At 47.4% G+C, this 27,387-nt stretch overlaps 3 protein-coding genes across 4 annotated transcripts; 2 read left to right on the plus strand and 1 right to left on the minus strand.

Moving 5' to 3' along the window:
• The first annotated feature begins 318 nt into the window (after positions 1-318).
• PFDN5 (prefoldin subunit 5) lies at positions 319-4,481 on the plus strand. Its single transcript, XM_055584158.1, has 6 exons — positions 319-496; positions 703-805; positions 1,106-1,137; positions 2,532-2,606; positions 2,695-2,800; positions 4,277-4,481. The coding sequence occupies exons 1-6, from the start codon at positions 425-427 to the stop codon at positions 4,351-4,353; spliced, it is 465 nt and encodes a 154-aa protein (XP_055440133.1). The 5' UTR covers positions 319-424; the 3' UTR covers positions 4,354-4,481.
• Positions 4,482-5,066: 585 nt separating this feature from the next.
• Positions 5,067-12,769, plus strand: MYG1 (MYG1 exonuclease). The gene is made up of 7 exons (XM_055584144.1): positions 5,067-5,325; positions 5,506-5,618; positions 8,221-8,380; positions 11,692-11,844; positions 11,970-12,092; positions 12,210-12,391; positions 12,544-12,769. The coding sequence occupies exons 1-7, from the start codon at positions 5,110-5,112 to the stop codon at positions 12,740-12,742; spliced, it is 1,146 nt and encodes a 381-aa protein (XP_055440119.1). The 5' UTR covers positions 5,067-5,109; the 3' UTR covers positions 12,743-12,769.
• A 268-nt stretch (positions 12,770-13,037) lies between these two features.
• On the minus strand, positions 13,038-26,695 carry AAAS (aladin WD repeat nucleoporin). 2 transcript variants are annotated; one of them, XM_055584121.1, is made up of 16 exons: positions 26,411-26,693; positions 25,652-25,779; positions 20,990-21,045; positions 20,587-20,678; positions 20,354-20,400; positions 19,998-20,096; positions 19,532-19,675; positions 15,194-15,314; positions 14,772-14,896; positions 14,531-14,591; positions 14,298-14,388; positions 13,993-14,086; positions 13,839-13,906; positions 13,609-13,690; positions 13,422-13,506; positions 13,038-13,298 (listed from the first exon to the last, which is right to left on the minus strand). In XM_055584121.1, exons 1-16 carry the CDS (start codon positions 26,531-26,533, stop codon positions 13,071-13,073), a joined length of 1,644 nt encoding a protein of 547 aa, XP_055440096.1. In that variant the 5' UTR covers positions 26,534-26,693; the 3' UTR covers positions 13,038-13,070. The 2 variants fall into 2 exon arrangements, with proteins under 2 accessions (XP_055440096.1, XP_055440106.1); XM_055584131.1 differs by lacking the exon at positions 19,998-20,096 and having other exon boundaries at positions 26,411-26,695.
• Between the last annotated feature and the right edge of the window lie 692 nt (positions 26,696-27,387).

Genomic DNA, 27,387 nt, shown 5'->3' on the forward strand with positions numbered 1-27,387 from the left:
CAGCAACTGCTGCACAAGGGGCTTTGTTGATCCTTGGCATGTAGGATCTTTCCGCACCAGGGATGGAACCCGTTTCCCTTGCATTGGCAGGCGGATTCTTAACCACTGGACCACAGGGAAGTCCCAAGGCCTGAGTAAGATTAAGTTTCTTGAGCATAAGGATCCTGTTTGTTAGAACTTGATTATGCGAGGCTTGGGATATTTTGTGAAAAGAAAACGCCGCAGCCCTTTCTATTCCAAGGGGAGTCATGCCGAAGATTCCGCACCCCACGCCCCGCCGCGAGTTTCCCTCTCTTCCGGGTTGAAGGACCATAGAGATGTCTAGCGCTGCGAGGCCTCCAGGCGTAGCCATCGAGATACGCAGAAGACGGCTAGAGCGTTGCTCTCACGGAGGGTTTCCGCTTCATAAGCCCTCCTTCCCAACATGGCGCAGTCAGTTAACATCACCGAGCTGAATTTGCCGCAGCTAGAAATGCTCAAGAACCAACTGGACCAGGTGGGAATAGGCTCCGAAAGTACCCCTTCCCCGCCTCACTTCCCTTCCCCCCCAGCCCGTACTTCCTTGCTCCCCATTCCTCCCCTCTTGGGGAGAATTCCCTTCCCAGGCGAAATCCCCACCCCGTCCCAGGACCCGCCCCTTCTCTGGCGGTGCCCGCTTCTCCCGCGAGCCCCAACCCTGACCCTCATTCCTGTTCTCTGTAGGAAGTGGAGTTCTTGTCCACGTCCATTGCCCAGCTCAAGGTGGTTCAGACCAAGTATGTGGAAGCCAAGGACTGTCTGAACGTGCTGAAGAAAAACAACGAGGGTACGGAGTAGGCGTGCGAAGGGAACCTGGGAGATGCGGCGAGCCGGCTTCTCTCTTCCCGCCTCCTAATCCAGTTTTCTTACTGAGACGAGAGAGCAGTCCATTATTACGTATTGTCGCTGCAGGAGCCCTTTGCATGTTGCTTATCTAGAGTTGAAATGTCCAGGATATTTTTCTGCTCCTGTTGCCCCTATGTTCGTCCTTTTCGTATAGTTTTCGGGCGCCGTGCCATTTTGAAACTCCCTTTAAAAGTTGGAGCTGCCAACCTTCCCCACATGTTTGTCTTAATTGCTTTCACAGGGAAAGAATTACTTGTCCCACTGACGAGTTCTGTATCCTTTCCGCAGGAGCCTCTTCCCTGCCCTCTCGTTTTCTCCCTCACACCTAACAACCTTCAAAAAAGGGCGGGAGATATTGATTATTCCAGAGTGCCTAGATGGTTTTGAGACCGCTATTAACACAAGCTTAGCTCTGCTGTCTAACCTAAGGCCAGAAACTAATTAATGCTTGGTGAGCACCCCGATATATGTATTTAGAATTGAGGTGTGATTATTTCCCTTTGCTCTTTGAGGATATAACCTAGTAGGAAGGTAGAACTGGTGGTTTACATTTTTACTGTAACTTAGAAAACATAAGCAATAGAAGAATAGAGGATTTGGAAACAAAGGGGTTCTGTTTATTAATCCTCAATTTCAGTTTAATTATGGCTCTTATTCCTAACTATTGTTACTAAGAAACCTGGATTATGTCTTAGCTGTTGAATGTTTTACTTGAGTGAGCAAGTTACGGCAATAGGGCACCCATAAACTACCTGAGAAGGTAATGGCACCCCACTCCAGTACTCTTGCCTGGAAAATCCCATGGACAGAGGAGCCTGGTGGGCTGCAGTCCATGGGGTCGCTAAGAGTCGGACACGACTGAGTGACTTCACTTTCACTTTTCACTTTCATGCATTGGAGAAGGAAATGGCAACCCACTCCAGTGTTCTTGCCTGGAGAATCCCAGAGACGGGGGAGCCTGGTGGGCTGCCGTCTATGGGGTCGCACAGAGTCAGACACGACTGACGCGAGTTAGCAGCAGCAGCAGCAAACTACCTGAGAATGGACAGGCTGAAAAGGAAACACAGGAATAGCAGTGTAGCAGGGATTACTTAAATAATCAACATTAAATCCATCGGGAATTAGCTAATTCATGTCTGGGAGTGTTAAAGAGAATGTGAGGCTGGCTTTTCACTCTGTTACTCAACAGCAGCAGGAAAAAATCATCCTGTTCTGTCATTCTAATGATCTATCATTCTAATTGCTCTAATATCTAGTCTTTCTGGAAGGAATAATGGTAAGAATTGTAAGAACTGCTTGCAGGATGGCAGATGGGATCAGAACAAGAGCAGCACATGTGATTTTTCTCCATAAGGAACCAGCTTCCCTGTCTCTCCTCATGTGGAGTTTGTAGGCCTTCAGATGTGCCTTGTAGCTTATTCCTTTTAAATTTTTGTTTGTTTATTAATTTTTTTTGACTCCCTCCCATGGCTTGTGGGATCTTAGTTCCCCTACCAGGGATTGAACCCAAGCCCCAGCAATGAAAGCAGTGACTCCTAGTGACTGGACCTCCAGGGAATTCCTGCCTCCTTTTTAGAAAAGGAGGGTGTTGGTAGGTCAAGCTGAACTGGCTGACAGGGAATCATGACTCATACTGGGCTAGTTTTCCCTTAATCCTTGCTTCTCAGATGTATGTCCCCGGGAAGCTACATGATGTGGAACATGTGCTTATCGATGTGGGAACTGGCTACTACGTAGAGAAGGTGAGTGGAAGGGAACATAAGAATGCATCTCTGAGGGGGAGAGTTAGCGTACAGAATGGGTTACCTCTCATTCACTTTGACCTTGCAGACAGCTGAGGATGCCAAGGACTTCTTCAAGAGGAAGATAGACTTCCTTACCAAGCAAATGGAAAAAATCCAGCCAGCTCTGCAGGAGAAGCACGCCATGAAACAGGGTAAGCTTGCCTTGGACACCTCTTCAGACCCTTTCTGCCTCCATGATAACAGACATGGATTGCAGTGTGAACCATGGGAGGGAGTATCCCCTTTGCTGGATTAAAACCGTGGTTTTTTGATTGGTATCTTGATGCATTACTCCTTAGATTCTGTGTCTAACATACCCACTGCCTTTGGTGCTTGAGAAATTTAGAGAAAGGAAATCATGTATTTTTGTGTTTGAGTTCCTATTTAATGGGGATGGAATGAGGGAGCAGGTGCATGTAAATGAACACAGCAAAGAAATATAGCCATAACTAGCCAACTACTCGGAGAAGGCAATGGCACCCCACTCCAGTACTCTTGCCTGGAAAATCCATGGACGGAGCCTGGTAGGCTGCAGTCCATGGGGTCGCTAAGAGTCAGACATGACTGAGCGACTTCACTTTCACTATTTACTTTGATGCATTTGAGAAGGAAATGGCAACCCACTCCAGTATTCTTGCCTGGAGAATCCCAGGGACAGAGGAGCCTAATAGGCTGCTGTCTATGGGGTCGCACAGAGTCAGACACGACTGAAGCGACTTAGCAGCAGCAGTAGCAGCCAACTACTAGCAGTTGTAGCCCTGGCTGCGTATTAGAATCACGCAGATAGTTTTTTGAAAACCTGGGCTACTCCAAACCAACTACAGTTGACCCTTGAACAATGTGGGAGTTAGGGGTGCCAAACCTTGGTGAAGTGGAAGAAAATCTGAATATAATTTATAGTCTACCGCTCTGTATCCTTGGTTTCAAGTTTGCAGATTCAACCAATTGTAGATCATGTCGTACTATAGTATTTAGTACTGGGGGGAAAAACATGTAAGTGGACCCACACAGTTCAAACAGGTATTGTTCAAGGATCAACTGTGAATCAGTAGGGTGAGATTCCAGAGAACAGTGTTTTGGTTTTTTTTGGTTTTTTTTTTTAAAGCTCCCTGTGTGATATACAGTCAGGATTAAGAACCACTGTTCTAAAAGCAAACATCTTTTCCACATTATTATATTCTGGGTATATGTGACTCATTTGAAACTGTATTTTTTTCCTTTTTATATCCCAGTGGTTCTCATAGTATTCTCATACGAGCTTCCCTGGTCTCTCAGACAGTAAAGAATCCACCTGCAATACGGGAGACCTGGGTTCAATCCCTGGGTTGGGAAGAGCCCTTGGGGAAGGAAATGGCAACCTACCCCAATATTCTTGCCTGGAGAATCCCCATGGACAGAGGAGCCGATCCTCCGTCCATGGGGTCACCAAGAGTCAGACACGACTGAGCGACTTTCACATCTCATATTATTGACAATTTAGATTCTAAATTGGTGTTGTGTTTGCCGTCTACAGTGAATCTCTGTGTTGAAAGTTAATTAACTGTAGTAGTCTGCCTGTCAGTTTTCCTTAACTCTGGGCTCTCCCCTTCAGCTCCTGCCCAGGGTCTGACTCTTCTTTTATTCCACAGCTGTCATGGAGATGATGAGCCAGAAGATTCAGCAGCTCACAACCCTGGGAGCAGCTCAGGCTACCGCCAAGGCCTGAGAGCTTGTTTCACAAATGGGGCAGAGGGTGCCTGCTTCTGGGGCCTGGGACTTTGTGGACGTGGTTTCCTGGAATGGGGAAAGAAGAGGGTCTGTGTTTAATGCTAATAAATGAGCCAGCTGGGCAGAGTGGTGGTCTTTTCTTGCATTAGGTGAGGAGGTGGGAGGGTGGTGGTGAGAGGGTGTGCCCCTGCCTGGAGCCTGATAAGCAGGAGTGATGCAGTGCTCATCTTGGAGGCTTCACTTGGGAATCTGTGAGGAACTGGAGTCAAAATTCAATGCTGGTGATACAGTATGCTTCGGGCTGGTGCACTGGGATGACCCAGAGGGATGGTATGGGGAGGGGGGAGGGGGATTCAGGATGGGGAACACGTGTACACCCGTGGCGGATTCATGTTGATGTATGGCAAAACCAATACAATATTGTAAAGTAATTAGCCTCCAATTAAATTTATATTTAAAAAAATTAAAAGAATTGTGGTATAGAAATTTGAGAAGATGGAAAATGCCATCAAAAAGCTTCAAGGTATGACCTCTCAGCATTGTGTTTAATGCAACTTTGGGTACCAGGTGGCAAAGCAGTGGTCCAGCCCTGGGTAAAATAAAAGCAAAAAAAAAAAAAAAATTCAATGCTGGGCGGCAGGCCCTCTCTGCGCGGGCCGTTGCCATAGGAACAACTGGCAACCGGAAGTGGGGCTGCGCAGGCGCTTCCCCTTCCGGGTCGGCTCCCTTACTGACTCCTCGTGTAGAAAGCTGCATGGGCCACCGCTTTCTGCGCGGTTTCCTGCCTGTGCTGTTGCCGCCGCCACCTCTCCGGAGCCCGCATCTCAAGCTCAGCCTGGAGCCCGCCCCACCTTCCAAACGACCCCGCAGCCACCTCATGGCCCCGCCCCGAATCGGGACGCACAATGGCACCTTCCACTGCGATGAGGCGCTGGCGTGCGCTTTGCTGCGCCTCCTGCCGGAGTACCGGGTGGGTACAGGCCGTGCAAACTGACCCGGAGGCTGCCGCCAAATCTCCGGGGTGAACCGCGTCCTCCTAAGGGTGTCCCGCCCGAGCACCCCTCTCCCCTCCTCTGCTCCTTGAAAGCCCAACATTAATCCCCTACCCGTGCGACCCTGGCAACCCCCTCACCTCCTGTGTCCCCTGCAGGAGGCAGAGATTGTACGAACCCGAGACCCCGAGAAACTGGCTGCTTGTGACATCGTGGTAGACGTGGGTGGCGAATACGACCCTCAGAGACACCGATATGACCATCACCAGAGGTGAGTACTCACTACCATTTCTTTAATTTTCTCAGTGCCCCAGGCCACTGCCGTGGCTCCTGTCAGCGAAGGGAACCGCCTCATCCTTGAGTCCCATGGGACTACTGTCTCCCATGCTTCCAGTGCGCCACCTACTCTGCACCCATCTAGTTGGCTTTGTGCTTCCCTGAGCCCTCGCATCTGCCGTGGCCTCCCTTGGTCTCCCCGGGGCCCTTCCCGACTCACTTCTTTCTTTGGCTCAGTCAGGCTTTTCTCCCACCAGCCTTATCCTTACCTCACTGAATGCCCCAGCAGGGATTAATCCATTCTTGTGCCCTTGCTACCCTACCTCAGACTGCTGGCCCACGTGATTGTGGTGGGTGGTGATAGTTCAGCTGTGTGTTGTCTTCTTTGTCATTGACACTCTACCCCTGGTAAATCGTTCTTGTCCACGGATAGGCCAGAATCCCAAGTACCTCTCCAATCCTTTTCCCTCTCCTCAAGCCGCTACCTCATCAAACTTTGTCAGTGAGCGATCCTGTCTCTTTTCTTTCAAAAGAAATTGAGCTTTTCCTGCGTGTACTTCCTCAGTTTCTCACTCCTGAATCAACTCCCTCTTTCCAGTTCAGGAAACCTTTCTGTTTGCCCCTTTTCCATGTATCACTTCCTGCTCTGGGACTCTGTATATCGGCGTTTCTACTTCTTACCTGAAGAAAGAAACTCTGTTTACACATCTCCCATCTTGAAAACAAGGGACATGGATAAGTGTGTGTGAATTCATATGTCAATAAAATATGTTCTCATAAAAAAAAAAAGAAAAGAAAACAAGGGACTGAAAAAAACCCATGACCCCCTCCCTCACATACACCACACTGTTTAAAGTGGTTATTCTCGGGTATCATGAGGAGGTTTTAAGTCTGTTTTTCTCTTTCTCTCTCTCCTTCCCTCCCTATCTTTCTCTTTTTTATGTAAGTATACATATTACTTTTCATTAGTGATGTGGAGAGGGAATGCTCCCCGTGTGTACGACCTAATCTCACCCTCACTTCTCAGGCATTCTTCAAAAGAAGAGCTGACCCTGGCTCCACATTTCTTTGAGTTCATTCCTTTTATCCATCCTATCATTCATTCATCCGGGTCTTTTCCAGTCTCTCTGCCTGAAATGCTGGTGAAAAGGGCACCAGTGACCGCAATGCCAGGCTCAGGTTGCTGGTTGAGGGTTAACTGACTGACTTGTCACCTTAACCCTCTCACCTTAACTGACTTCTTTGTGGCACTTGACGTAATTGAGTGCTTCCTTTTTTCTGATGATTTTATATAATTTTTAAAAAGTGTGCCATATTTGACATGTAAAACAATATATTTAATATTTCTGGTATATAAAACATAAAATGAACACCCATGAACCGATCTCCCAGCGGAAGGAATAGACCATTACCATTATCTTAGCACCTGTACCTGTGTGCCTCTTTCACATGCCATCCCCCACATCCCCCAAGAGTAAGCAGCATCCTGAATTTTGTGTTCATCATGGCCTTGCATGCTCTTGTGTACAGTTTAGCACATATGTCTTATCTGTTTGCATCAACTATTTATTTAGTTTTGCTTCTTCCTGAATCTTTTCTGGGACATTATTGTTATTAGTCTTTATACCTTATGAGTATTTTATAGGTATTTTTTGTTTACTTAATATTTAATAATTAAAATCATTAGAACAAAAAAATGAGCTTCCTTGGTGATTCTAATGGACTGGTATTTACTGTGGTTTCTACTGTTCTAACAACTATCATACCATTTCCGTACCCTCTGTCCCAAGGCTGTTCAAGCCCCTGCCTTCCTCACTCACCTGGAACATTGCAGGTGATCTTGGATCTCTTCCCCATGCTGGCTGGCACAGTGCTCTTTCTGACATGCTCTGGCTTAAAGTCTCTCAGTGGCTCCTCCTTACCTACAGATAAACTTCAAACTCTGAAGTGTAGCATTCAAGGCCTGCCCTGGTCCAGCTCCTGCTTTATCTTCTGCCTCTCATTCCCCATCCCAAGCTGCTTTCTTGCGGTTCCATGGATACCTTTCTCTTAGGCATTATACACGTTCCCTCTACTTGGAATGCCTTTTCTCCTTCCCCCTTTATGTGTCTGCCACACACCCACTAATTCATCTTCCAGGAATGACCTGAAGGTTCTTCCCCTGAGCCCTTTCCTTGTTTACAACCGGCTGGAGCATTCCTTTGGTTGCTCATGTGAGTGTGCGTGGGGGGCGGTGTGTGGCCATGTGTGCCCGTGTATCCCTGTCCATCTGCCTTAGGAAGATAAACTTGAAGGCAGGGACAGAGTCTTAGTTTTTTTCATCTCTGATGTTTACAACAAAGTCTGGGCATGTTGTAAGCACCGAGTTAATCCTTGTCAGATGACATCTGAGCCACCAGGGAAGCCCAATGGATGCATGTGGACTCCAAACTCAAGTCTGTGTTAACCCCTGAGGACAAGCCAAAGCCTCCCCAGCCAGGCTTTCTCCCAGTTCCCTCGGTGTTCCCCAGCCTCCCCACCGCGCTGTGCCTGCACGTGCGCACGCGGTGGCTGAGCCGGGGCGGTTGGCGTTAGCCCCACCTCCCTGTGCTCCTCAGGTCTTTCACAGAGACCATGAGCTCCCTGTCCCCTGGGAAGCCGTGGCAGACCAAGCTGAGCAGTGCGGGACTCATCTATCTGCACTTCGGGCACAAGCTGCTGGCCCAGTTGCTGGGCACTAGCGAAGAGGACGGCATGGTGGGCACCCTGTATGACAAGGTGGGGACCTAAGGACAGAGATGCCCCCCACGTGCATCTCCACCCCGTGGGCTAGAGCAACACGACCACGCTCAGGTCAGGGTTCCTGACCCGTGCTGGCCCACCGTCCTCTGGCTCAGTCAAGCCCGTCTCCTCACGGGGGATGGGTAATCTCTCCTGCCTCCATTCTCTGGTGGTTGTGAGACATGGATGAGGTAATGTATGGGGAAGGGCTTTGAAAACTGTAAAGCATGCTCTGACACACATAAAAAACAATTGTTCAACAACTTGGAAGTAGACCAGGCTGCTTACGTTTGGCAGCATGTGACTGAGGTGCTGGCTGCCCTGAAGGTGGAGGGCAGCATATCTCAGGCACCGCTGTTTTCAAAGGCACAGAGAGTTGGGAAACTGGGAAGGGTTTGATTATGAAAACCTCTTCAGGTTCCACCAGCGCCCCCTGCAGGCAGTTCAGGTGCCTGTGGTTGGGGAAGCAACAAGGGCTAGTGGCCCTGGCATGCACTTGGATCCATGATTCTGAGGTCAGCTACTTGACCCTGCTCCTGTGAAGTTCACAAGACAAACTTCAGATTCAGTCAACTCTATTTTTTGCAGATGGGCTGTCGAGTTCAGTTCTCTGTCTCAGCTTGTCTGTTTCCTCTATGACACAGCATTAGTGTGATCCAAAAGAGTTGAATAAATGTGAGTGTTTAAATTGGAGCTTCTGGAATAGGTTTTAGACTGCCTAGGTCAATTTTCCCTTCTACTGCTGAGGGGTTTCTAAGCAACTGAACTAAATTATACCCAAGGTTTTATTATGTTTCTGGTGTACTACATAGTGATTCACAATTTTTGAAGATTACACTCTGCTTACAGTTATTATAGAATATTGGCTATATTCCATGTGCTATAAAGTATTTTCTTGTAGCTTATTTTAAGCATATTCTCTTTTTTAATGTTTATTTAATTTTTTTGGCTATGCTGGGTCTTAACTGTGGCATGTGGGATCTAGTTCCCCAACCAGGGATCAAACCCAGACCCCCTGCATTGGGAGCATGGAGTCTTAGCCACTGGATCACCAGGGATATGCTTATTTTACATATAGTAGTTTGTACCTCCACCCCACTCCAGTACTCTTGCCTGGAGAATCCCATGGACAGAGGAGCCTGGTGGGCTGACGTCCATGGGGTCGCTAAGAGTCGGTTACGACTGAGCGACTTCACTTTCACTTTTCACTTTCATGCATCGGAGAAGGAAATGGCAACCCACTCCAGTGTTCTTGCCTGGAGAATCCCAGGGACGGGGGGGCCTGGTGGGCTGCCGTCTATGGGGTCGCAGAGTCGGACACGACTGAATCGACTTAGCAGCAGCAGCAGCAGCAGTTTGTACCTCTTAACCCAACCCCATCTTGCTCCTCCTCTCTTCCCTCTTCCCTTTGGTAGCCACTAATTTGTTAGGTCTGTGAGTTTGTTTTTGTTATATTCACTAGTTTTTTAGATTCCACATATAACTGATATCATATAGTATTTGTCTTTCTGTGACTTATTTTACTAAACATAATACCCTAAAATTCCACCCATGTTGTTGCAAATGGCAAATTTTCATTATTTTTTTCATTTTATGGCTAAGTCATATTCTGTTGTATCTACATCTTCTTTATCCACTCATCTGTTGATGGACACTTAGGTTGCTTTCACACCTTGACTATTGCAAATGATGCTGCTGTGAACATTGAGGTGCATATATCTTTTTGAATTAGTATTTGTTTGTTTGTTTCAGATAAATACCCAGGAGAATTGCTGGGTCATATGATAGTTCTATTTTTAACTTCTTGAGGAACTTCCATATTGTTTTCCACAGTGACTGCACTAATCTACATTCCCACCAACAGTGTACAAGGGTTCCCTTTTCTCCACATCCTTAGCAACATGCGTTCCTTGTGGTATTTTTGATGATAGCCATTCTGACAAGTGTGATGTAATATCTCAATTGTGGTTTAATTTGCATTTCTCTGATAATCAGTAATGTTGATGGCCTTTTGGCCATCTGTAGATCTTCTCTGGGAAAATATCCAGTTCTGCCTATTTTTCAGTTGGGTTGTTTGGTTTTGATGTTAAGTTATATGAGCTGTTTTTTTAAAAAATATTCATTATTTATTTATTTGGCTGTGGCACATGGGATCTTAGTTCCCTGACCAGGGATTGAACCTGGGCCCTTTGTATTGTAAGTACAGAATCTTAGTCATTGGACCACCAGGGAAGTCCTGGTGGACTGTTTGTATGTTTTGGATATTAAAATTGCACCCAAGTTTTAACGGAGCCTCGGGTTGGGGGTTCAGACCAGTTGGTGCTGGGCAGAGAGGAGTTTCTTTTCCAGCTCTCCTGAGTAGCACTTTTTCTACATACCACAGATGTGTCTAAATGTAGGCCTATTTTGTAAGGCAGTTTTGCATTAAATACTGATATCCCATGTCCTTTTCTTCCCCCAGATTCTTGAGGCATCCTACCATTTCTTTAGGTTTAGGAGATGCCATGTGGTATACATCATGGGCTGCCCCGGGACCACATTCCAGCCCTTCATGTCTAGTACTTATCTTCTCCCACTTGATGGGTGTGCTTGATCAGACCCTCCTGTAGCTCATTAAGTGGATCAGTGAATAGCCTGCTCAGCCCAGCTGGAGATTCACCTGCCCTCAGCCATGAGGCTCCACCCCACAGAGCCCATCATGGAACTCAAGACCTTCCTTGTTCAGAACACAGCAGCCCCCTCCCCACACATGCTGGCCTTGGCTCCGGCTTTGAGCTGTAGTAGAGCGAGCACTGGAGAAGGCAATGGCACCCCACTCCAGTACTCTTGCCTGGAAAATCCCATGGACGGAGGAGCCTGGTAGGCTGCAGTCCATGGGGTCGCTATGAGTCGGACACGACTGAGCGACTTCACTTTCACTTTTCACTGTCATGCATCGGAGAAGGAAATGGCAACCCACTCCAGTGTTCTTGCCTGGAGAATCCCAAGGACGGGGGAGCCTGGTGGGCTGCCGTCTATGGGGTCGCACAGAATCGGACACGACTGAATTGACTTAGCAGCAGCAGCAGCAGCAGAGTAAGCACTGGACCAGAAATCAGGTGATCTGAATTCAGCCCTAGCGCTGTATACTTTCTGCCTTTCAGGAAGTTGCTGAGCTCTGCAATTACCCCTCTCGTCGTCCAAGTGATGTTGGGAGATCCTTGCAGGATCTTTGTGAAGATGAAAGACTGTATATGCATACATTTTGAGATCTATAAAGCTTTATGCAAATAGTGCCCTCCAGAGCCTTTCTCCTACTGCTGCCTTAGATGTATGAAAACTTCGTGGAGGAAGTGGATGCGGTGGATAATGGGATTTCCCAGTGGGAGGAGGGAGAGCCTCGGTACCTGCTGACCACCACGCTGAGCGCCAGGGTTGCTCGGCTTAATCCCACCTGGAACCAGCCCAACCAAGACACGGAGGTAAGGAGGGCCTGGGGAAAAGAGACTGAGGTGTGTGAAAACCAGGGGAGGAAGTGAGCGGGCTTGGCCTCTTGAGCCCTAGCAGAATTAGAAGTTCGGGCCAGCACCATGGTTCTCATTCCCAGGCTGGGTTCAAGCGTGCAATGGACCTGGTTCGAGAAGAGTTCCTACAGAGACTAGATTTCTACCAGAACAGCTGGCTGCCAGCGCGGGCCCTGGTGGAAGAGGCCCTGGCCAAGAGGTTCCAGGTATGGACCTGGGAAGAGGCACTGTGGCCCTGGAGAGTGCATGCTGGCAGGCTGCTGGCCTCTTGGGGCTCATGCTCCTACCCTGAGCCGTCTGTGCCAGCTCCACTTCCTTTGCAGGTGGACCCAAGCGGGGAGATAATAGAACTGGAAAAGGGTGGCTGCCCCTGGAAGGAGCACCTCTATCAGCTGGAATCGGGGCTGTCCCCTGCAGGGACCATCGCCTTTGTTATCTACACAGACCAGGCTGGACAGTGGCGGGTGCAGTGTGTGCCTAAGGAGCCCCATTCGTTCCAGAGCAGGTGAGGGCCTAGGGGTCCACCCTGCAGCCCTTCAGGCATGTTTCAGCCCCATCAGAGGAGGCAGCCACTAACCTAGGCCTCTGCTCCCCCTCTCCCAGTTCCTCACGACCTCCATTTGCCCCCACCAACTCCCTCTTTCTGCTCACTCGTAGGCTGCCCCTGCTAGAGCCATGGCGGGGTCTTCGGGATGAGGCCCTGGACCAGATCAGTGGAATTCCTGGCTGCATCTTTGTCCATGCCAGCGGCTTCATTGGTGGGCACCGTACCCGAGAGGGTGCCCTGAGCATGGCCCGTGCCACCTTGGCCCAGCGCCCAGCACCTATGCCTGCCCCAAATCCCATAATCCAATAAAACTCCCATCTCATGCTGACCAAATAATGTTCTATTACTGCCCTGCACTATTCTGGGAGCTTGCTTAAATTTGGGGAAAGTGCAACATCTGTTATGTGCCAGAGCTGGTGCTACGTATTTTCTCAGTTTTGCTTTCAAATCATTTGAAAACTATCCAGTTCTTAAGGGTAAATAATGACCAGATTCACAAGGAGTGACTAAAAAGTGAAAGCCAAGATTTAAACCCAAAGTCCATGTCTTTTTTTTCCTTCAGTGTACCCCAGTGCAACTCACTGGAAAAGACCAAGTCTCATCATTTATAAGTGGAAAACAAGAAAGGACACTTTTATTACTGAAAGTGGGAGTGAGGGGAGTGGGGCCGAGCAGGGGGTGGCCCTGGGAGAGGGTCCCAAGGGGCAGAGGTTGGGGATGTCTCAGTAAACAGAGGTAGATCGTGAATAGAGCCTCCACCCCCAGCAGGGGGCTCCTGGGCTCGGCCAAGCACTGGGCTAAAGCGTGGAAACCGGGCATTGACAAAGTACAGAGGGATGTGGGTGATCCGGCCTGTGGACCAGCACTGCAGAGAGAGGGGAGCAAAGTCAGCCTGGGCCCAGAGAAGGGCTATTCCCGGCAGAGCCACCCAGCAGCCATGGCCCTCAGCTCCTCCCCACTCCTGCAGCCCAGAAGCTGGCCTACTCACCACACTGAGCAGAGCTCCTTTGTTGAAGGAAGGATGGAAAGTGATGAGCTGGGCCTGGGCTCCTAGCTCCCCCTGGATAATGCCACTAGACAAAGAAGAGAAGGTAAGCAGGCAGCTGGAGGCAGAAGGCAGGTATAGTGGGATGTGGGTTTGGTATGGGAGGGCCAGTGAGGAACCCAGCACTTACCAAGGAAGTAGCTCAAACACAGGGCTGTTTCGAGTGCGAAAAAGGAGGATGACTGGTTTCCCATTCTGGACCCGAGAATTGCCTATAAGAGATGGACGAGGGATAGGAAGGAACTCTGGAGGCTGAATCCCAGGGCAGGGGCACAGCAGAACTGCTGCCAGGACATGGATACACTTGATTGCTGGGAAGATGGTGCAGCCTCAGCAGAGGCCTTCCTCTCCACCTCTTACCTTTCATGAGCACAGCTAGCCGCTCCCCACTTGGGTCCCAGACCATGGAGTGAGCCTCTCCCCCAAGTCTACAAGTGAGAACAGCAGGTTGCCAGGCTCTGCGTGGTCCCTCCCAGCCTTGTCTCACCGTCCTTTCCTCACCCACCCAGCTTACCTCTCCTCACCATCTGGCGTCTGTATGGTGGTCTCAGACAGATCTGCTACTATTGTAGCGGACTTGGCGCCTCCAACATACCCCTTTCCCTCACCTGTGGATCAGAGCAGGTGCTCTTAAGTGTAGGAAAAGGGCCCCTCGCCCCCGGTTCCCCGTCTCCTCCCCATCACAGGCATCAATGCCTCTCAAGTCTTCCGAGCTTCTTTACTTCCTTTTTTCCTTCAAAGCAGCATATTCCAGATGGCTCTTTCCTCCCTCTGACTACCCCAGCTATTGTGCATCCGGAAGTGTTGCCCCTGACTCACCACAACGTTCTGGGAATGACAAGGAGTAAATAAGCGGTTCCCCCAACACGGTGAACAGCAGGCGGTTTCCACTGGGGCTCCAGCAGCCAGTCTGGGGTCAGGGAGCAAAGGGCAGGAAAAGGGTGGTCTATGAGAATACAGGAAGGACGCACAGGAGCAAGAGAAGTAGAGGAGGTGGGGGGCAAGTACAGCCAACCTCCTCCCCAGCTCCTGCACTGCACACTCCCTCCTACCTGGCATCGCCCTGAGAGGGTAGGCCACCGCTCGCAAGTCCACATCTGGGCCTCCCAGACTCTGCCAGAGAAGCAGGCCACAGCTTAGAGTTGCAGGTCTCACAGCTCAGACCTCCCTGCCTGTCAGTCCCAGGTTGAGGGGAATGGGAATGGGGACAGAAGGCTGTGCAGCTGGAAGTTCCAGAAGCCTAGGGCCTTTCTCCACATCCTTCCTGCCCACTCCCGCTCTCCCCACACTCACCGAAAGACAGCTGAAGGAGTGGTAGCCAAGACTTTGCTGCCATCTGGGGACCAGAGCAGGTTCGTAACCCCACCTCCCCGAAACCAGGGAAGGGGAACACAGGTCTCTGTTGAGACATCCCATACCTAGGAGAGGGGGGGACAGTGAGACAGTATCCCCAAAACCCCACAGACCCCCTTCCCTGAGGTACAAAGAACCAGAGAGGGGAGGAAGTGGAGAGGGTTGAAACAGGAGAAAACAGCAAGCAGAATTTTACATGTGAGGAGCAGGGTGCTCCTGCACCTTGGATAAGTTTAAGAGTGAATGGATAACTGTTCCTCGCCTCCCCCAGTGTACTTCCCACCACCAGGCAAAGACAGCTGTTCCCTCAAGTCTGAGAGGTGTAGCTGAAGTGACCCCAAGAGGTGTGGGGATCAACTCACCAGGATGGCAGCGTCCACAGGGGAAGCTGAGAGCAGCCGCCCCCCACTAGGGGCCCAAGCCAAGCTGGTAACGGGTGTGTGCCCAGGGTGAGAGAGCACCTGGGCACAGCCAGAAGAGGGTCTGCAGAAGGGAGACGGCGTGGGGTCAGAAGACAAGAAGAAAGCCCTGTGACTCTGTTCCCTTACCTCCGCCTGCTAACACTGCCCCATCTCTGTGGGCCCTCTGAGTGCAGGAGTAAGAATAATGGAAGTTAAAGGAAAACAAGAAGGAAGCAAGGGCAGTCGCTACCAGGAGGCCCAGAAAGGGTGAAAGCGGGTAAACCTGAGAGAGATAAGAACTTTATTACTCCTGTTACTCGTTTATTTATTGGCTGTGCTGGATCCTTGTGGCCATGTGGGTTTTTTCTCTAGTTGCATTAGAGGAGCTTCTTGTTGCAACGGCTTCTCTGGTTGCGGAGCATGGGCTTTAGGGCACGTGAGCTCAGTAGTTGTGGTTTCTGGGCTCTAGAGCACAGGCTCAATAGAGCACAGGCTCCCAAGCTTAGTTGCTCTGAAGAATGTGGGAATCTTCCTGGATCAGGTATTGAACCTGTGTCTGTTGCATCAACAGGCACATTCTTTACCACTGAGCCACCAGGGAAGTCCGAAAGAGACAAGAACTTGTGACAAGTAAAGTTCTATGGTGCTGGGCCGGGGAGATGCATGCTCTGCTCTGGATGAGAACCCTCTCTCCACAGGCCCATCCTGCCTGGAGGCCAGGATACCCCATGACATCACCTCACAGTTCCAATCTCTTATCTTTCTAGTTATCTGCCACTCCTCAGAATTCAACCTGTGCTCCCAAACCTCTCTGTGTTTCCTTGCACAGTTAGCTTCCCTCCTCGGTGCTCTGCCTCATTTTCTGTTCATCAAAGATGGCACGTGTGGCAACCTCCCCGACTGGGCTGGGAACTAACTGAGGCTGCCAGCTGTGTCAGCTCTGAATCTCCAGAGCGACATACTTGGCCCAAAAAGTGCAGGCTACTATCAATGCCACTCTGTCCTTTTTCCTCCCAACTATACACCCACCTTTAGCTCTAATGAGGTCACCAGTCTACAAGTTACTCTTAATTTTACAATACATCAGTTTACAGAGATCCATCTCATTCTTTTCAGTGGCCTCACTGTATTCCACTGAATAGATGAACTATTATTTATTCAGTCGTGCTTCCACAGACACCAGTTGTTGGTGATTTTTTTTATTACATATAGTACTGCAAAAGTATTCTTTATATCTTTATGTACTTATGTCATTATTTGTGTAGAATACAGTATTAAAATGGAATTGTGGGTAAAAAAGACTTGCACCTTTCAAAAGATAAATATGCCAACAAATTATTTTCTGAAAAGTTTGTGGGGCTTCCCTGGTGGCCCAGTGGTTAAGAATCTGCCTCACAATGCAGGGGACACCAGTTCGATCCCTGGTGCAGGAAGATTCCACAGGCCAGTGCACCATAACTGCTGAGCCAGAGCTCTGGACCCCGGGAGCCGCAACTACTGAGCCCCTGTGCCGCAACCACTGAAGCCTGTGTTCCCTAGAGCCTGTGGTCTCAACAAGAGAAGCCACTGCAATGAGAAGCTGCTCGCACACTGCAACCAGAGAGAGCCCACACGCAGCAACAAAGACCAGGTGCAGCCAAAATAAAGAAAATAATTTTTAAAAAAAAGTTTGTACCACACTATGCCATGTTTCCTACTCTTGCTAATAATAGATGTTATCAAACATTTCAATTTTAATAATACTGTCATTCTGAATGGGCAAAAAAAAATCCTATATATTTTTCTAGTCCTTTTAATTATGTATTTTTACACTTAGTTTTTTTATCAGCTTGGAATTTATTTGTATATAAAATGTGAAGCAAGGCCGAACTTTATCATTTTCTAAATGGATAGCCAATTATGTCAAAACCACTAAAAAAAAAAAGAAATCTGAACTTGTCTATTGCAATGCAAGCCAAATTCATCATATATTAAATTTCCATAAATTCCTAGATCTGTTCCTGAATGTTGTTCTGATACACTGATCTGTTTGTCTGATCTTATGACAATATCTTTGTATTACTGTGACTTCATGAAACATTTCAATACCTAGAGGCAAGTCTCCTCTCAATACGCTTCCTTTGCAAATATTCATGGCTATCCTTCCACATTTATTCTTTCATAAAAACTCTAAATAGCAATTTTTCCAGTTCACAAAAACAATTCAGTAGAATGCTAATCGGAAATATACTTAACTTGACATCTTTATGATTAAATTTTCCTATCCAGGAATACAGCATGTCCCGCCATTAATTAAGCTTTTGTTTAATATTCTTGTTTTAACATTGACTTCCCTGGTGGCTCAGACGGTAAAGCGTCCGCCGACAATGTGGGAGACCCGGGTTCAATTCCTGGGTCAGGAAGATCTCCTGGAGAAGGAAACGGCAATCCACTCCAGTATTCTTGCCTGGAAGGAGGCCTGGAGGAGCCTGGTAGGCTATATAGTCCATGGGGTTGCAAAGAGTTGGACATGACTGAGCGACTTCACTTTTTTCTTCCTTTAATATTCTTCAACCACTTTCTTCAGATGTCTAACATTAAATAAATTTAACAATTTATTCCTAGTAACCTATAGTAATTACTGGACCTGTTGTAATAGAACATATTTTTCATCACAATTTCTCAGCTGATTCTTACTGGTACAAAGGAAAGCTATGACCTTTTCAGTTTCCTGGATCCAATTATGGTACTACTTACATTTCTTACCAGATTAAAGTTTCTTTTAGTTGAATCTCTTGTTTTATCTAGGTGTAAAATCATATCTCCAAATAAAAATTAATTTTATCTTCTTTCTCAAGACTTTACCACATTCCTTTTTCTTGTTTTACTGCACTCACAAGAACATCCAAAACTACTGTTGATTAATATGGTGGCAACGATACCTCTGTTTTTATCCTGACATTACTGGAAAAACTTTTACTATTTCCTATTTCACAGTTTAATATGGCAGCCACTGATTTTGAGTATATACTCTTTATGTTTAGGTCATCTCTGTGTATTCCTATTTACTTTATGCATTCAGCAGGATGTCTGCTTATTCAAGGGCATTTATTAATACAAACATTTTTCTCCCTTAATTTGCCAGTGTAATAAATCATTTTAATATATGTCCTAATGGTAAATAGTTTCTAATTTCTGGAAAATTCCACTAGGTTAAAAAAAATTTTTTTTTAATATGCTTTTGGATTCTATTTGGTAGTCTTTTATTTAGGATTTTAAAATCAGTATTCAAATAGTTTCTTTCTTATACTACCTATTGTCAGGTTTCAGTTTTAGGGTCACATTAACTTTATAAAAACAAATCAGGATGGGACAGATAGAGGACATTAATGGGAAAACTGGTGAAATGTAAACAAAGTCTACAGTTTAGTTATTAACAACATTCAAATGTCAGTTTCTTAGTTTTGATAGATGTAACATGGTAATATCAGATATTAACAATGGGGGAAATGGTGTGACGGTATAGCCAAACCCTCTGTACTATCTTTGCAGCTTTTCCAAAAATCTAAAATTACGTCCATATAAAGTTTATTAAAAGGAAGAAACAAATCAAGAGGCTTTCCCAATTTTTCTATGATCTGGATTAGTTCCAATAACATGGAGATTATCTTTTCTCTGACAATTAGGCAAACATCATAAAATCATCTCAGTCTGTCATCTTTTTTAGTGGTACAACTCATCCACTTTGGTAACACGTATTTGGTAGAAAATCAAACATTTCCTTAGATTTTCAAATGTGCTGGTCTAAATGTATAAAATATTCTCTAATAATTCTATTTTCTTCCATATCTGTGGTTCTCTCTCTTTTCCCATTCTGAAAATAGTGTACTTTGATTTTCTCTTTTGCCTTAATAAAGCGAGCCAAAATCTTTATTCAAAGTTTAAAGAACCAGTTTCTGGTTTTATATTTAGTTAGTTCTTGTGGGGATTCTTTTTCCATTTTCACTGGTTTCAGCTCAAATCCATATTAATTCCATATCTACATTAATTGCCTTTCTCCCTCCTGTTAAACTTGCATCTGGCAGTCCTCCCAAAGAGACTTTCTTTCCACTTCATGATCCACAGGTGCACACTCCCCACAATTCCAGAAGCCCCTAGTTCTGTCCCTTTCTCTAGATTACCGCTTCGCAGAACCTCCACCTTGGCCTTAGGTCTGCTTCTGTAGCCATGGGAAGTGCTGTGAGGATAAAGAACTTTTCCTCCCAGACCTCCTCACCAACCCATGGCCTCGAGTCAGGGTAAGAGACTGCTGGGACTCACCGGGTAGACAAGGACGTGGGATCCAGAGTCCAGATGAGAATGCAGCTCTGGCAGGCCACAGCCAAGACAGAGGCACTGAGGGGCTTCCAGGCCAGGGCCGCCACATTGCGCTGCAGCCGGTGCTTCAGGGAGGGGACGATAGTGCTGGGGTGAAATGGGAGGGGACAGAGTCAAAGCAGGGACACTAAGGGGAGGGGACCTGAGTGTAATTGAGGACAGACACCCAGAGAAGAAAGCAGACCATCCAGCGCCTGGGGGTAGGGTGGGACAGAGGACAGGATAAAGGCTGGGTTTGGAAAGAGGATGCATCCAGCTGTGGGGCCTCCCTGACCCCAGTTCTGAAAAGAGCCATCGGACTCGGCTCAGGAACTGCAGGACTCTCGGGGCACCAGAGCTGGAGAAGGAAGTGGGGACTGAGAGATGGAGACTTAAAAGAGTCAGAGCCCACCCAGTGTGCCACACATACCTGTTGGCATTATACACCCGGACTGAGTCATCCAGCAGAGCCACAGCAAACTTGTTGGTGTGGGGGTGCCATGCAAAGACCCGCAAGCAGCAGCTAGACCTGGGGCAGGAGTGAGAGTGAAGAGTACGAACTGCACCTCACCACACCTGGGCCCAGAGCTCAGGCTGCCTTCCACATGAGACCGTTTACCATTTTTTGCTGTTTCTTTCTTTATTGGGAGGTAGAAGGAGCGAGAACATGGGGAACCGTCAGGGAAGGGGTGAGAGGAGTCTCTGCCTTGTTTTTCCATCTCCCCAGAAGAAGTTTCAAGATTCAGGACTTCCTTCTAACAAAAGCCCCAGAGCTGGTACACTCACCAATTTGTGACTTGAGCAAATTCAGCAATCAGATCTTCGCTCCTAAGCTGTAATAACAAAGCAGACAGAGGATGCACTGGGACAAAGGGAGCTTATCCCCTCAAAGCTCCCACGGGGAGCTGGACCATTCCCACCCTCTGCCGTCTTCCCATCACAGCCTGACCCTAAGGCACAGAAAATGGTAGGAGCAGAGAGTAGCAGCAGGGAGGGCCAGTGGCAGAAGCCAAACTTACAGAGAGATGGGGAAACAGGGACCCGTGGAGGGAGGAGGCCCATCGACAGAGTGCCAGGGCCCAACTGGATGCCGTCTTCACCCACTCAAACACTGTGGGGTTAAGGAAGCAGCCGTGATTAAACCGTTCACAGGGCTCTCACTGGGCACCCTCCTAGGTAAGGGCTGAGCAAGGGCAAGCACTCTCCAGGCCCTTCCACCCAACAAGTGATCTGGACACCCACTCTGCGGCATGAGGGGTAGGTAGAGGTGAGAGAAGATAGCACCAGGGGAGACAACTGGGCCAGGAATACAGGGATGAAGGGAAAGGCGCTGGGCCAACAGGTATTGGGATGAATTATGGAGAATATGGAGGGGAGATGGCAACCACAAAACCAGAGAAGGCTGCAGGTAAACACACTTACCCTCCTCCTCTGAATTTGCAATTTCATTCAGCACCCCAAAAAGGCCTACATCACGCCTGAAGAGGAGAGGGAACTGAGTTAGATAGCTTTGATCCCTTCAGTCTCCCCTCTAAGTTCCTCCATTCATTCATTCATTCAATAAACATGTACTCAGAATAAGATCAGGGACTTCCCTGGTGGCTCAGTGGCTAAGACTCCACATTCCCAATGCAGGGAGCCCAGGTTCCATCCCTGGTCAGGGAACTAGATCCCACATGTTGCAGCTATAAGATCCTGCATGCTGCAATGAAGACCTGGTGCAGCCAAGTGAGTAATATATAAATAAATATTTAAAAAATAAGAGCATTTCCATTTAATGAGTAGCAACTATACGTCAAACACTTTATACTGTCCTTTCATTCTACCCATTTCCTCAATGAGACAATTAAGGCTCAGAGGTCTGTCAGGGCTTTGTGTGAAGATCAAAGAGTCAGGACTTGCCTGAAGACAATGAATGGAAAGCCACTGAAGGGAGTTTCAGTTAAGGAATAAACTGATCACCCAGGCATTTTAGAAAGATCAATCTGGCTGCAGATTAGAGGGAGACAAGAATGGAGAGAAAGAAACAGGTTAAGAAGCTATTTCAGGAATCTAGAGAAAGGCCAAAGTGGCTTGAACCACTGGTGGTTGAGAAAAGAAGACTAGTCTAAGAGCTTGAGGAAATAGAACGGACAGGATTGGAGGATTAATTCAACATTAGTAAGGTAAAGGATAATATCAAGGGAAACACCTAGATGATAATTATAGCATCCAACACTGATTACACTGTGCTGGGGCTGGGCTGCAGCTTCACACGCAACATCTAACTTAGCTATTATCACAACCCTACACAACAGGGATTGTTATCATCTGCATTTTTAGATGAGAGAACAGGGAGTGTGAAAGGTTGATTATCAAAGGTAAACTAGGTAGGAAAAAGCAGACTCAGGATTCAATCTGTCTGTCTGTCCCAAAGCCTACATTCAAACCACTTATTCTTATATGACTAGGAAGGGCATTCCTGGAGACGAAAAACACAAGGAAGACGCTGGCATAGAGAAGAAAACAAAGAGATTGATTCTGAACGTGCTGAGTGTGTGGAGCCTGTAGAGTATCTGACTGAGGGTGTTGAACAGACACGTGAACACCAAGATGCGGTGCAAGTCCAGTTCAGGACATCAACATGTGAAAGACAGCAGAGGGCCTCCTTGCTGTCAAAAGCGAAAACGCCACCAAGTTGTGGATGTGACTGGTGGTGGAAGTAAAGTCCAATGCTGTAAAGAACAATATTGCATAGGAACCTGGATGGTCGATGAATCAGGGTAAATTGGAAGTGGTCAAACAGGAGATGGCAAAAGTGAACACTGACATTTTAGCAATCAGTGAACTAAAATGGACTGGAATGGGCGAATTTAATTCAGATGACCATTATATCCGCTACTGTGGGCAAGAATCCCTTAGAAAAAATGGAGTAGCCCTCATAGTCAACAAAAGAGTCCGAAATGCAGTACTTGGATGCAATCTCAAAAACGACAGAATGATCTCTGTTCGTTTCCAAGGCAAACCATTCAGTATCACAGTAATCCAAGTCTATGCCCCAACCAGTAACACTGAAGAAGCTGAAGTTGAACGGTTCTATGAAGACCTACAAGACCTTTAAGAACTAGCACCCAAAAAAGATGTCTTTTTCATTATAGGGGACTGGAATGCAAAAGTAGGAAGTCAAATGATACCTGGAGTAACAGGCAAATTTGGTCTTGGAATACGGAATGAAGCAGGGCAAAGACTAATCGAGTTTTGCCAAGAGAACGCACTGGTCATAGCAAACACCCTCTTCCAACAACACAAGAGAAGACTCTACACATGTACATCACAAGATGGTCAACACCGAAATCAGACTGATTATATTCTTTGCTACCAAAAATGGAGAAGCTCTATACAGTCAGCAAAAACAAGACCGGGAGCTGACTGTGGCTCAGATCGTGAACCCCTTATTGCCAAATTCAGATTTAAATTGAAGAAAGTAGGGAAAACCACTAGACCATTCAAGAATGACCTAAATCAAATCCCTTACGATTATACAGTGGAAGTGAGAAACAGATTCAAGGCATTAGATCTGACAGACAGAGTGCCTGAAGAACTGTGGATGGAGCTTGTGACACTGTACAGGAGGCAGTGGTCAAGACCATCCCCCAAAAATAGAAACACAAAAAGGCAAAATGGCTGTCTGGGGAGGCCTTACAAATAGCTGAGAAAAGAAGAGAAGCTCAAGGCAAAGGAGAAAAGGAAAGATATACCATCTGAATGCAGAGTTCCAAAGAACAGCAAGGATAGATAAGAAAGCCTTCCTCAGTGATCAAGGCAAAGAAATAAAGGAAAACATAGAATGGGAAAGACTAGAGATCTCTTCTTCAAGAAAATTAGAGATACCAAGGGAACATTTCATGCAAAGATGGGCTCAATAAAGGACAGAAATGGTATGGACCTAACAGAAGCAGAAGATATTAAGAAGAGGTGGCAAGAATACACAGAAGAACTGTACAAAAAAGATCTTCATGACCCAAATAACCACGATGGTGTAATTACTCACCTAGAGCCAGACATCCTAGAATGTGAACTCAAGTGGGCCTTAGGAAGCATCACTACAAATAAAGCTAGTGGAGGTGATAAAATTCCAGCTAAGCTATTTCAAATCCTAAAAGATGATGCTGTGAAAGTGCTGCACTCAAAATGTCAGCAAATTTGGAAAACTCAGCAGTGGCCACAGGACTGGAAAAGGTCAGTTTTCATTCCAATCCCAAAGAAAGGCAATGCCAAAGAATGCTCAAACTACCACACAATCGCATTCATCTCACACGCTAGCAAAGTGATACTCAAACTTCTCCAAGTCAGGCTTCAGCAATACATGAACCGTGAACTTCCTGATATTCAAGCTGGTTTTAGAAAAGGCAGAAGAACCAGAGATCAAATTCCCAACATCCGGTGGATCATGGAAAAAGCAAGAGAGTTCCAGAAAAACATCTATTTCTGCTTTATTGACTATGCCAAAGCCTTTGACTGTGTGGATCACAAGAAACTGTGGAAAATTCTGAAAGAGATGGGAATACCAGACTACCTGACCTGCCTCTTGAGAAATTTGTACGCAGGTCAGAAAGCAACAGTTAGAACTGGACATGGAACAACAGACTGGTTCCAAATAGGAAAAGGAGTACGTCAAGGCTGTATATTGTCACCCTGCTTATTTAACTTATATGCAGAGTACATCATGAGAAACGCTGGACTGGAAAAAAACACAAACTGGAATCAAGATTGCCGGGAGAAATATCAATCACCTCAGATATGCAGATGACACCACCCTTATGGCAGAAAGTGAAGAGGAACTCAAAAGCCTCTTGATGAAAGTGAAAGTGGAGAGTGAAAAAGTTGGCTTAAAGCTCAACATTCAGAAAACGAAGATCATGGCATCCGGTCCCACGACTTCATGGGAAATAGATGGGGAAACAGTGGAAACAGTGTCAGACTTTATTTTTCTGGGCTCCAAAATCACTGCAGATGGTGACTGCAGCCATGAAATTAAAAGACACTTACTCCTTGGAAGGAAAGTTATGACCAACCTAGATAGCATACTCAAAAGCAGAGACATTACTTTGCCAACAAAGGTTCATCTAGTCAAGCCCATGGTTTTTCCAGTGGTCTTGTATGGATGTGAGAGTTGGACTGTGAAGAAAGCTGAGTGCCAACCAATTGATGCTTTTGAACTGTGGTGTTGGAGAAGACTCTTGAGAGTCCCTAGGACTGCAAGGAGATCCAAGAAGTCCATTCTGAAGGAGATCAGCCCTGGGATTTCTTTGGAAGGAATGATGCTAAAGCTAAAACTCCAGTACTTTGGCCACCTCACGCAGAGTTGACTCAATGGAAAAGACTCTGATGCTGGGAGGGATTGGGGGTAGGAGGAGAAGGGGACGCCAGAGGATGAGATGGCTGGATGGCATCACTGACTTGATGGATATGAGTCTGGGTGAACTCCAGGAGTTGGTGATGGACAGGGAGGCCTGGCGTGCTGCAATTCATGGGGTCGCAAAGAGTCGGACATGACTGAGCGACTGAACTGAACTCACTCATTTAATCATCACTGCTGCTAAGTTGCTTCAGTTGTGTCCAACTCTGTGTGACCACATAGACAGCAGCCCACCAGGCTCCCCCGTCCCTGGGATTCTCCAGGCAAGAACACTGGAGTGGGTTGCCATTTCCTTCTCCAATGCATGAAAGTGAAAAGTGAAAGTGAAGTCGCTCAGTCGTGTCCGACTCTAAGCAACCCCATGGACTGCAGCCCACCAGGCTCCTCGGTCCATGGGATTTTCCAGGCAAGAGTACTGGAGTGGGGTGCCATTGCCTTCTCTGATTTAATCATCACTAGAACCCTGTACATAATTAAACCAGAAAGGAAACCAAGTCATTGGAGATGAAACTGAACTACCATTGCACAGCCTTGAGTTCCACAGAAAGGACTGATAATTTGATGTGTTGAATGACAGACAGCTCTGAGCTAGAGAGAGCCAGGAAGCCCAGGGTAGAGAGATGGTGACCCCACTGCATCCAGGATCTGTAGACCAATGGCCCAGGAGACCCTTTGCCACATCTCACCAAATGTTGATGCATCTCTTCCACACTTGCTCCCGGTGGTGAATGAAGGCAGTTCTTGTGCCATGGTCCAGCCTTCCCGGGGTCTTCAAGGGATCCTTAGTCAGGTTTAGGACAGGAAGATTGATCCACTATAGCCAGAAATGAGAGGTATGACAGTGAGTGAGTTCTTTCCAGATCCCTACTGAACCCCCCTGTTTCCCATTTCCACAAAAGAAACACTTGTGGAACTGGGGAAACAAGTCTTATCTCCCTTATCGGTAAAACCAGAATAATATTTCATAGGAATGCTGTGATTATTAAATCACATTATTAAAACATTTGTGGAGAACACCTGACTCAGAGCCTCTTTCTTCCACACAAACGTTCAATAAACGTCCATTTCTCTTCCTTTTCCTTGCCAGGAAAACCTCGGGGGAAAAAACTCCCCAGGTTGGGCCTTCCCAGTTGTCCCAGATACTGTCTCCAACTTTTCAGAAGTCCTCCTGCATAGTCACATCCCCTAGATTCGCCCCCACTCTCTCCATCCCCGCTAGGCCCGCCCCACAGCTCCTCAGCATCACTCATCCTCCAATCCCAGCTCTAAAACACATTCCATCTCTTCTATTCTTCTCCACCCTGGGAGAGATTGTTTCCAATCCTCCAGTCTGGGGACCGCGACGCGCCCCACCCCCCTGACCCCCGCCACGCTGCCTCTGCTTCCACATACCCTCCAACACCGCCCCCCATGTCTAAAGGTCCCTCCCTCCTCGCCCTGACCACCTGGCCCCGGAAGTCGGGAGGCGGACTCTCACAGCTACTGCCTGTCACCAGTTCGTTATTGTGCTCGTATAGGGTGATTTGTCCTCTAGGCGGCGGAGGAGGGAACAACCCCAGGGAGCACATCTTGCCGGTCCCGAGGACGTCCCGGAATCAGCAGACTCCCAGAGCCCCGCTCCTCTGACTCTTAGTTCCCGGGCTAGATTCGGATGCGTACGGGTTGCCGCATGGGACAAACGGCAATACAAAGCTCAAAGAAAGTAAACGGAAGAGCAATGCAGAAGAAGGACGCATGCGCAGTTCTGGGATCGACTTCCGGCGTCCTGGCGCGCCGCCTAGCGGCGGGAGAAAGAGCGGCGCCGACACGTCCGCAGCGCTGACCACTAGTTAAGAGTCACAGCGGGTTTTTTTGTTTTGTTTTGTTTCCTGTGAGACTGCTGTTTTCCCAGTTCCGAATTCCCCAGCATAGTCTCCCACTCACTCTCAGCACTCGAAAAGCTCAAAATAAGCCATGTTCAGGGAAGTACCTAATTAAACCCTTCCAGAACTGTGAATCGCCCAGAGGAAAATACCGACTCATCACGGGCAGCTGGCTGGAAAGTTGAGGGACGCTCACCTGGAGGAGGAAAGTCAGGCGGGAGACCTTGGGAGGGAGAGTACTGCGCCCGCCAGAACCTAAAGGCCACAGGGTTAGGCTTCCTGGAAGGAAAAGTGGGAACAGTTGGGAAGCTAATATTTCCTGAGCACTTACTATGATAAGTGCTTGACTAATCTTTAGAACTCCATGAGATGGGTTCTGTTATACTACCAAAAGGAAAGTGAGGCACGAGGGAGATCGGACCTTAAAAATACCAAAACCGGGAATTCTGCCTTCAGAATAAAAGTGAGATGGAGAGGAGAGGGGCAAAAATAGGTGAAGGGGATTAAGAGGTACAAGCTACAAAGTAAAAAATAAATTACAAGGATGTAATGTCAACACG

Source organism: Bubalus kerabau, chromosome 1, assembly GCF_029407905.1.
Source record: "Bubalus kerabau isolate K-KA32 ecotype Philippines breed swamp buffalo chromosome 1, PCC_UOA_SB_1v2, whole genome shotgun sequence".
NCBI classification, from domain to species: domain Eukaryota; kingdom Metazoa; phylum Chordata; class Mammalia; order Artiodactyla; family Bovidae; genus Bubalus; species Bubalus kerabau.

Coding starts and splice junctions, on each gene's coding strand:
- AAAS (XM_055584121.1), bottom strand. CDS start 26,533: ATGTGCTCCCTGGGGTTGTTCCCTCCTCCGCCGCCTAGAGGACAAATC. Junction 20,679..20,989: donor TGCAAATTCAGAGGAGGAGG/GTAAGTGTGTTT, acceptor TTAACCCCACAG/TGTTTGAGTGGGTGAAGACG. Junction 15,315..19,531: donor CCCACGTCCTTGTCTACCCG/GTGAGTCCCAGC, acceptor TCCCTTCTGCAG/ACCCTCTTCTGGCTGTGCCC.
- PFDN5 (XM_055584158.1), top strand. CDS start 425: ATGGCGCAGTCAGTTAACATCACCGAGCTGAATTTGCCGCAGCTAGAA. Junction 806..1,105: donor GCTGAAGAAAAACAACGAGG/GTACGGAGTAGG, acceptor TTGCTTTCACAG/GGAAAGAATTACTTGTCCCA. Junction 1,138..2,531: donor TTGTCCCACTGACGAGTTCT/GTATCCTTTCCG, acceptor CTTGCTTCTCAG/ATGTATGTCCCCGGGAAGCT.
- MYG1 (XM_055584144.1), top strand. CDS start 5,110: ATGGGCCACCGCTTTCTGCGCGGTTTCCTGCCTGTGCTGTTGCCGCCG. Junction 5,326..5,505: donor GCCTCCTGCCGGAGTACCGG/GTGGGTACAGGC, acceptor TGTCCCCTGCAG/GAGGCAGAGATTGTACGAAC. Junction 12,392..12,543: donor CCCCATTCGTTCCAGAGCAG/GTGAGGGCCTAG, acceptor GCTCACTCGTAG/GCTGCCCCTGCTAGAGCCAT.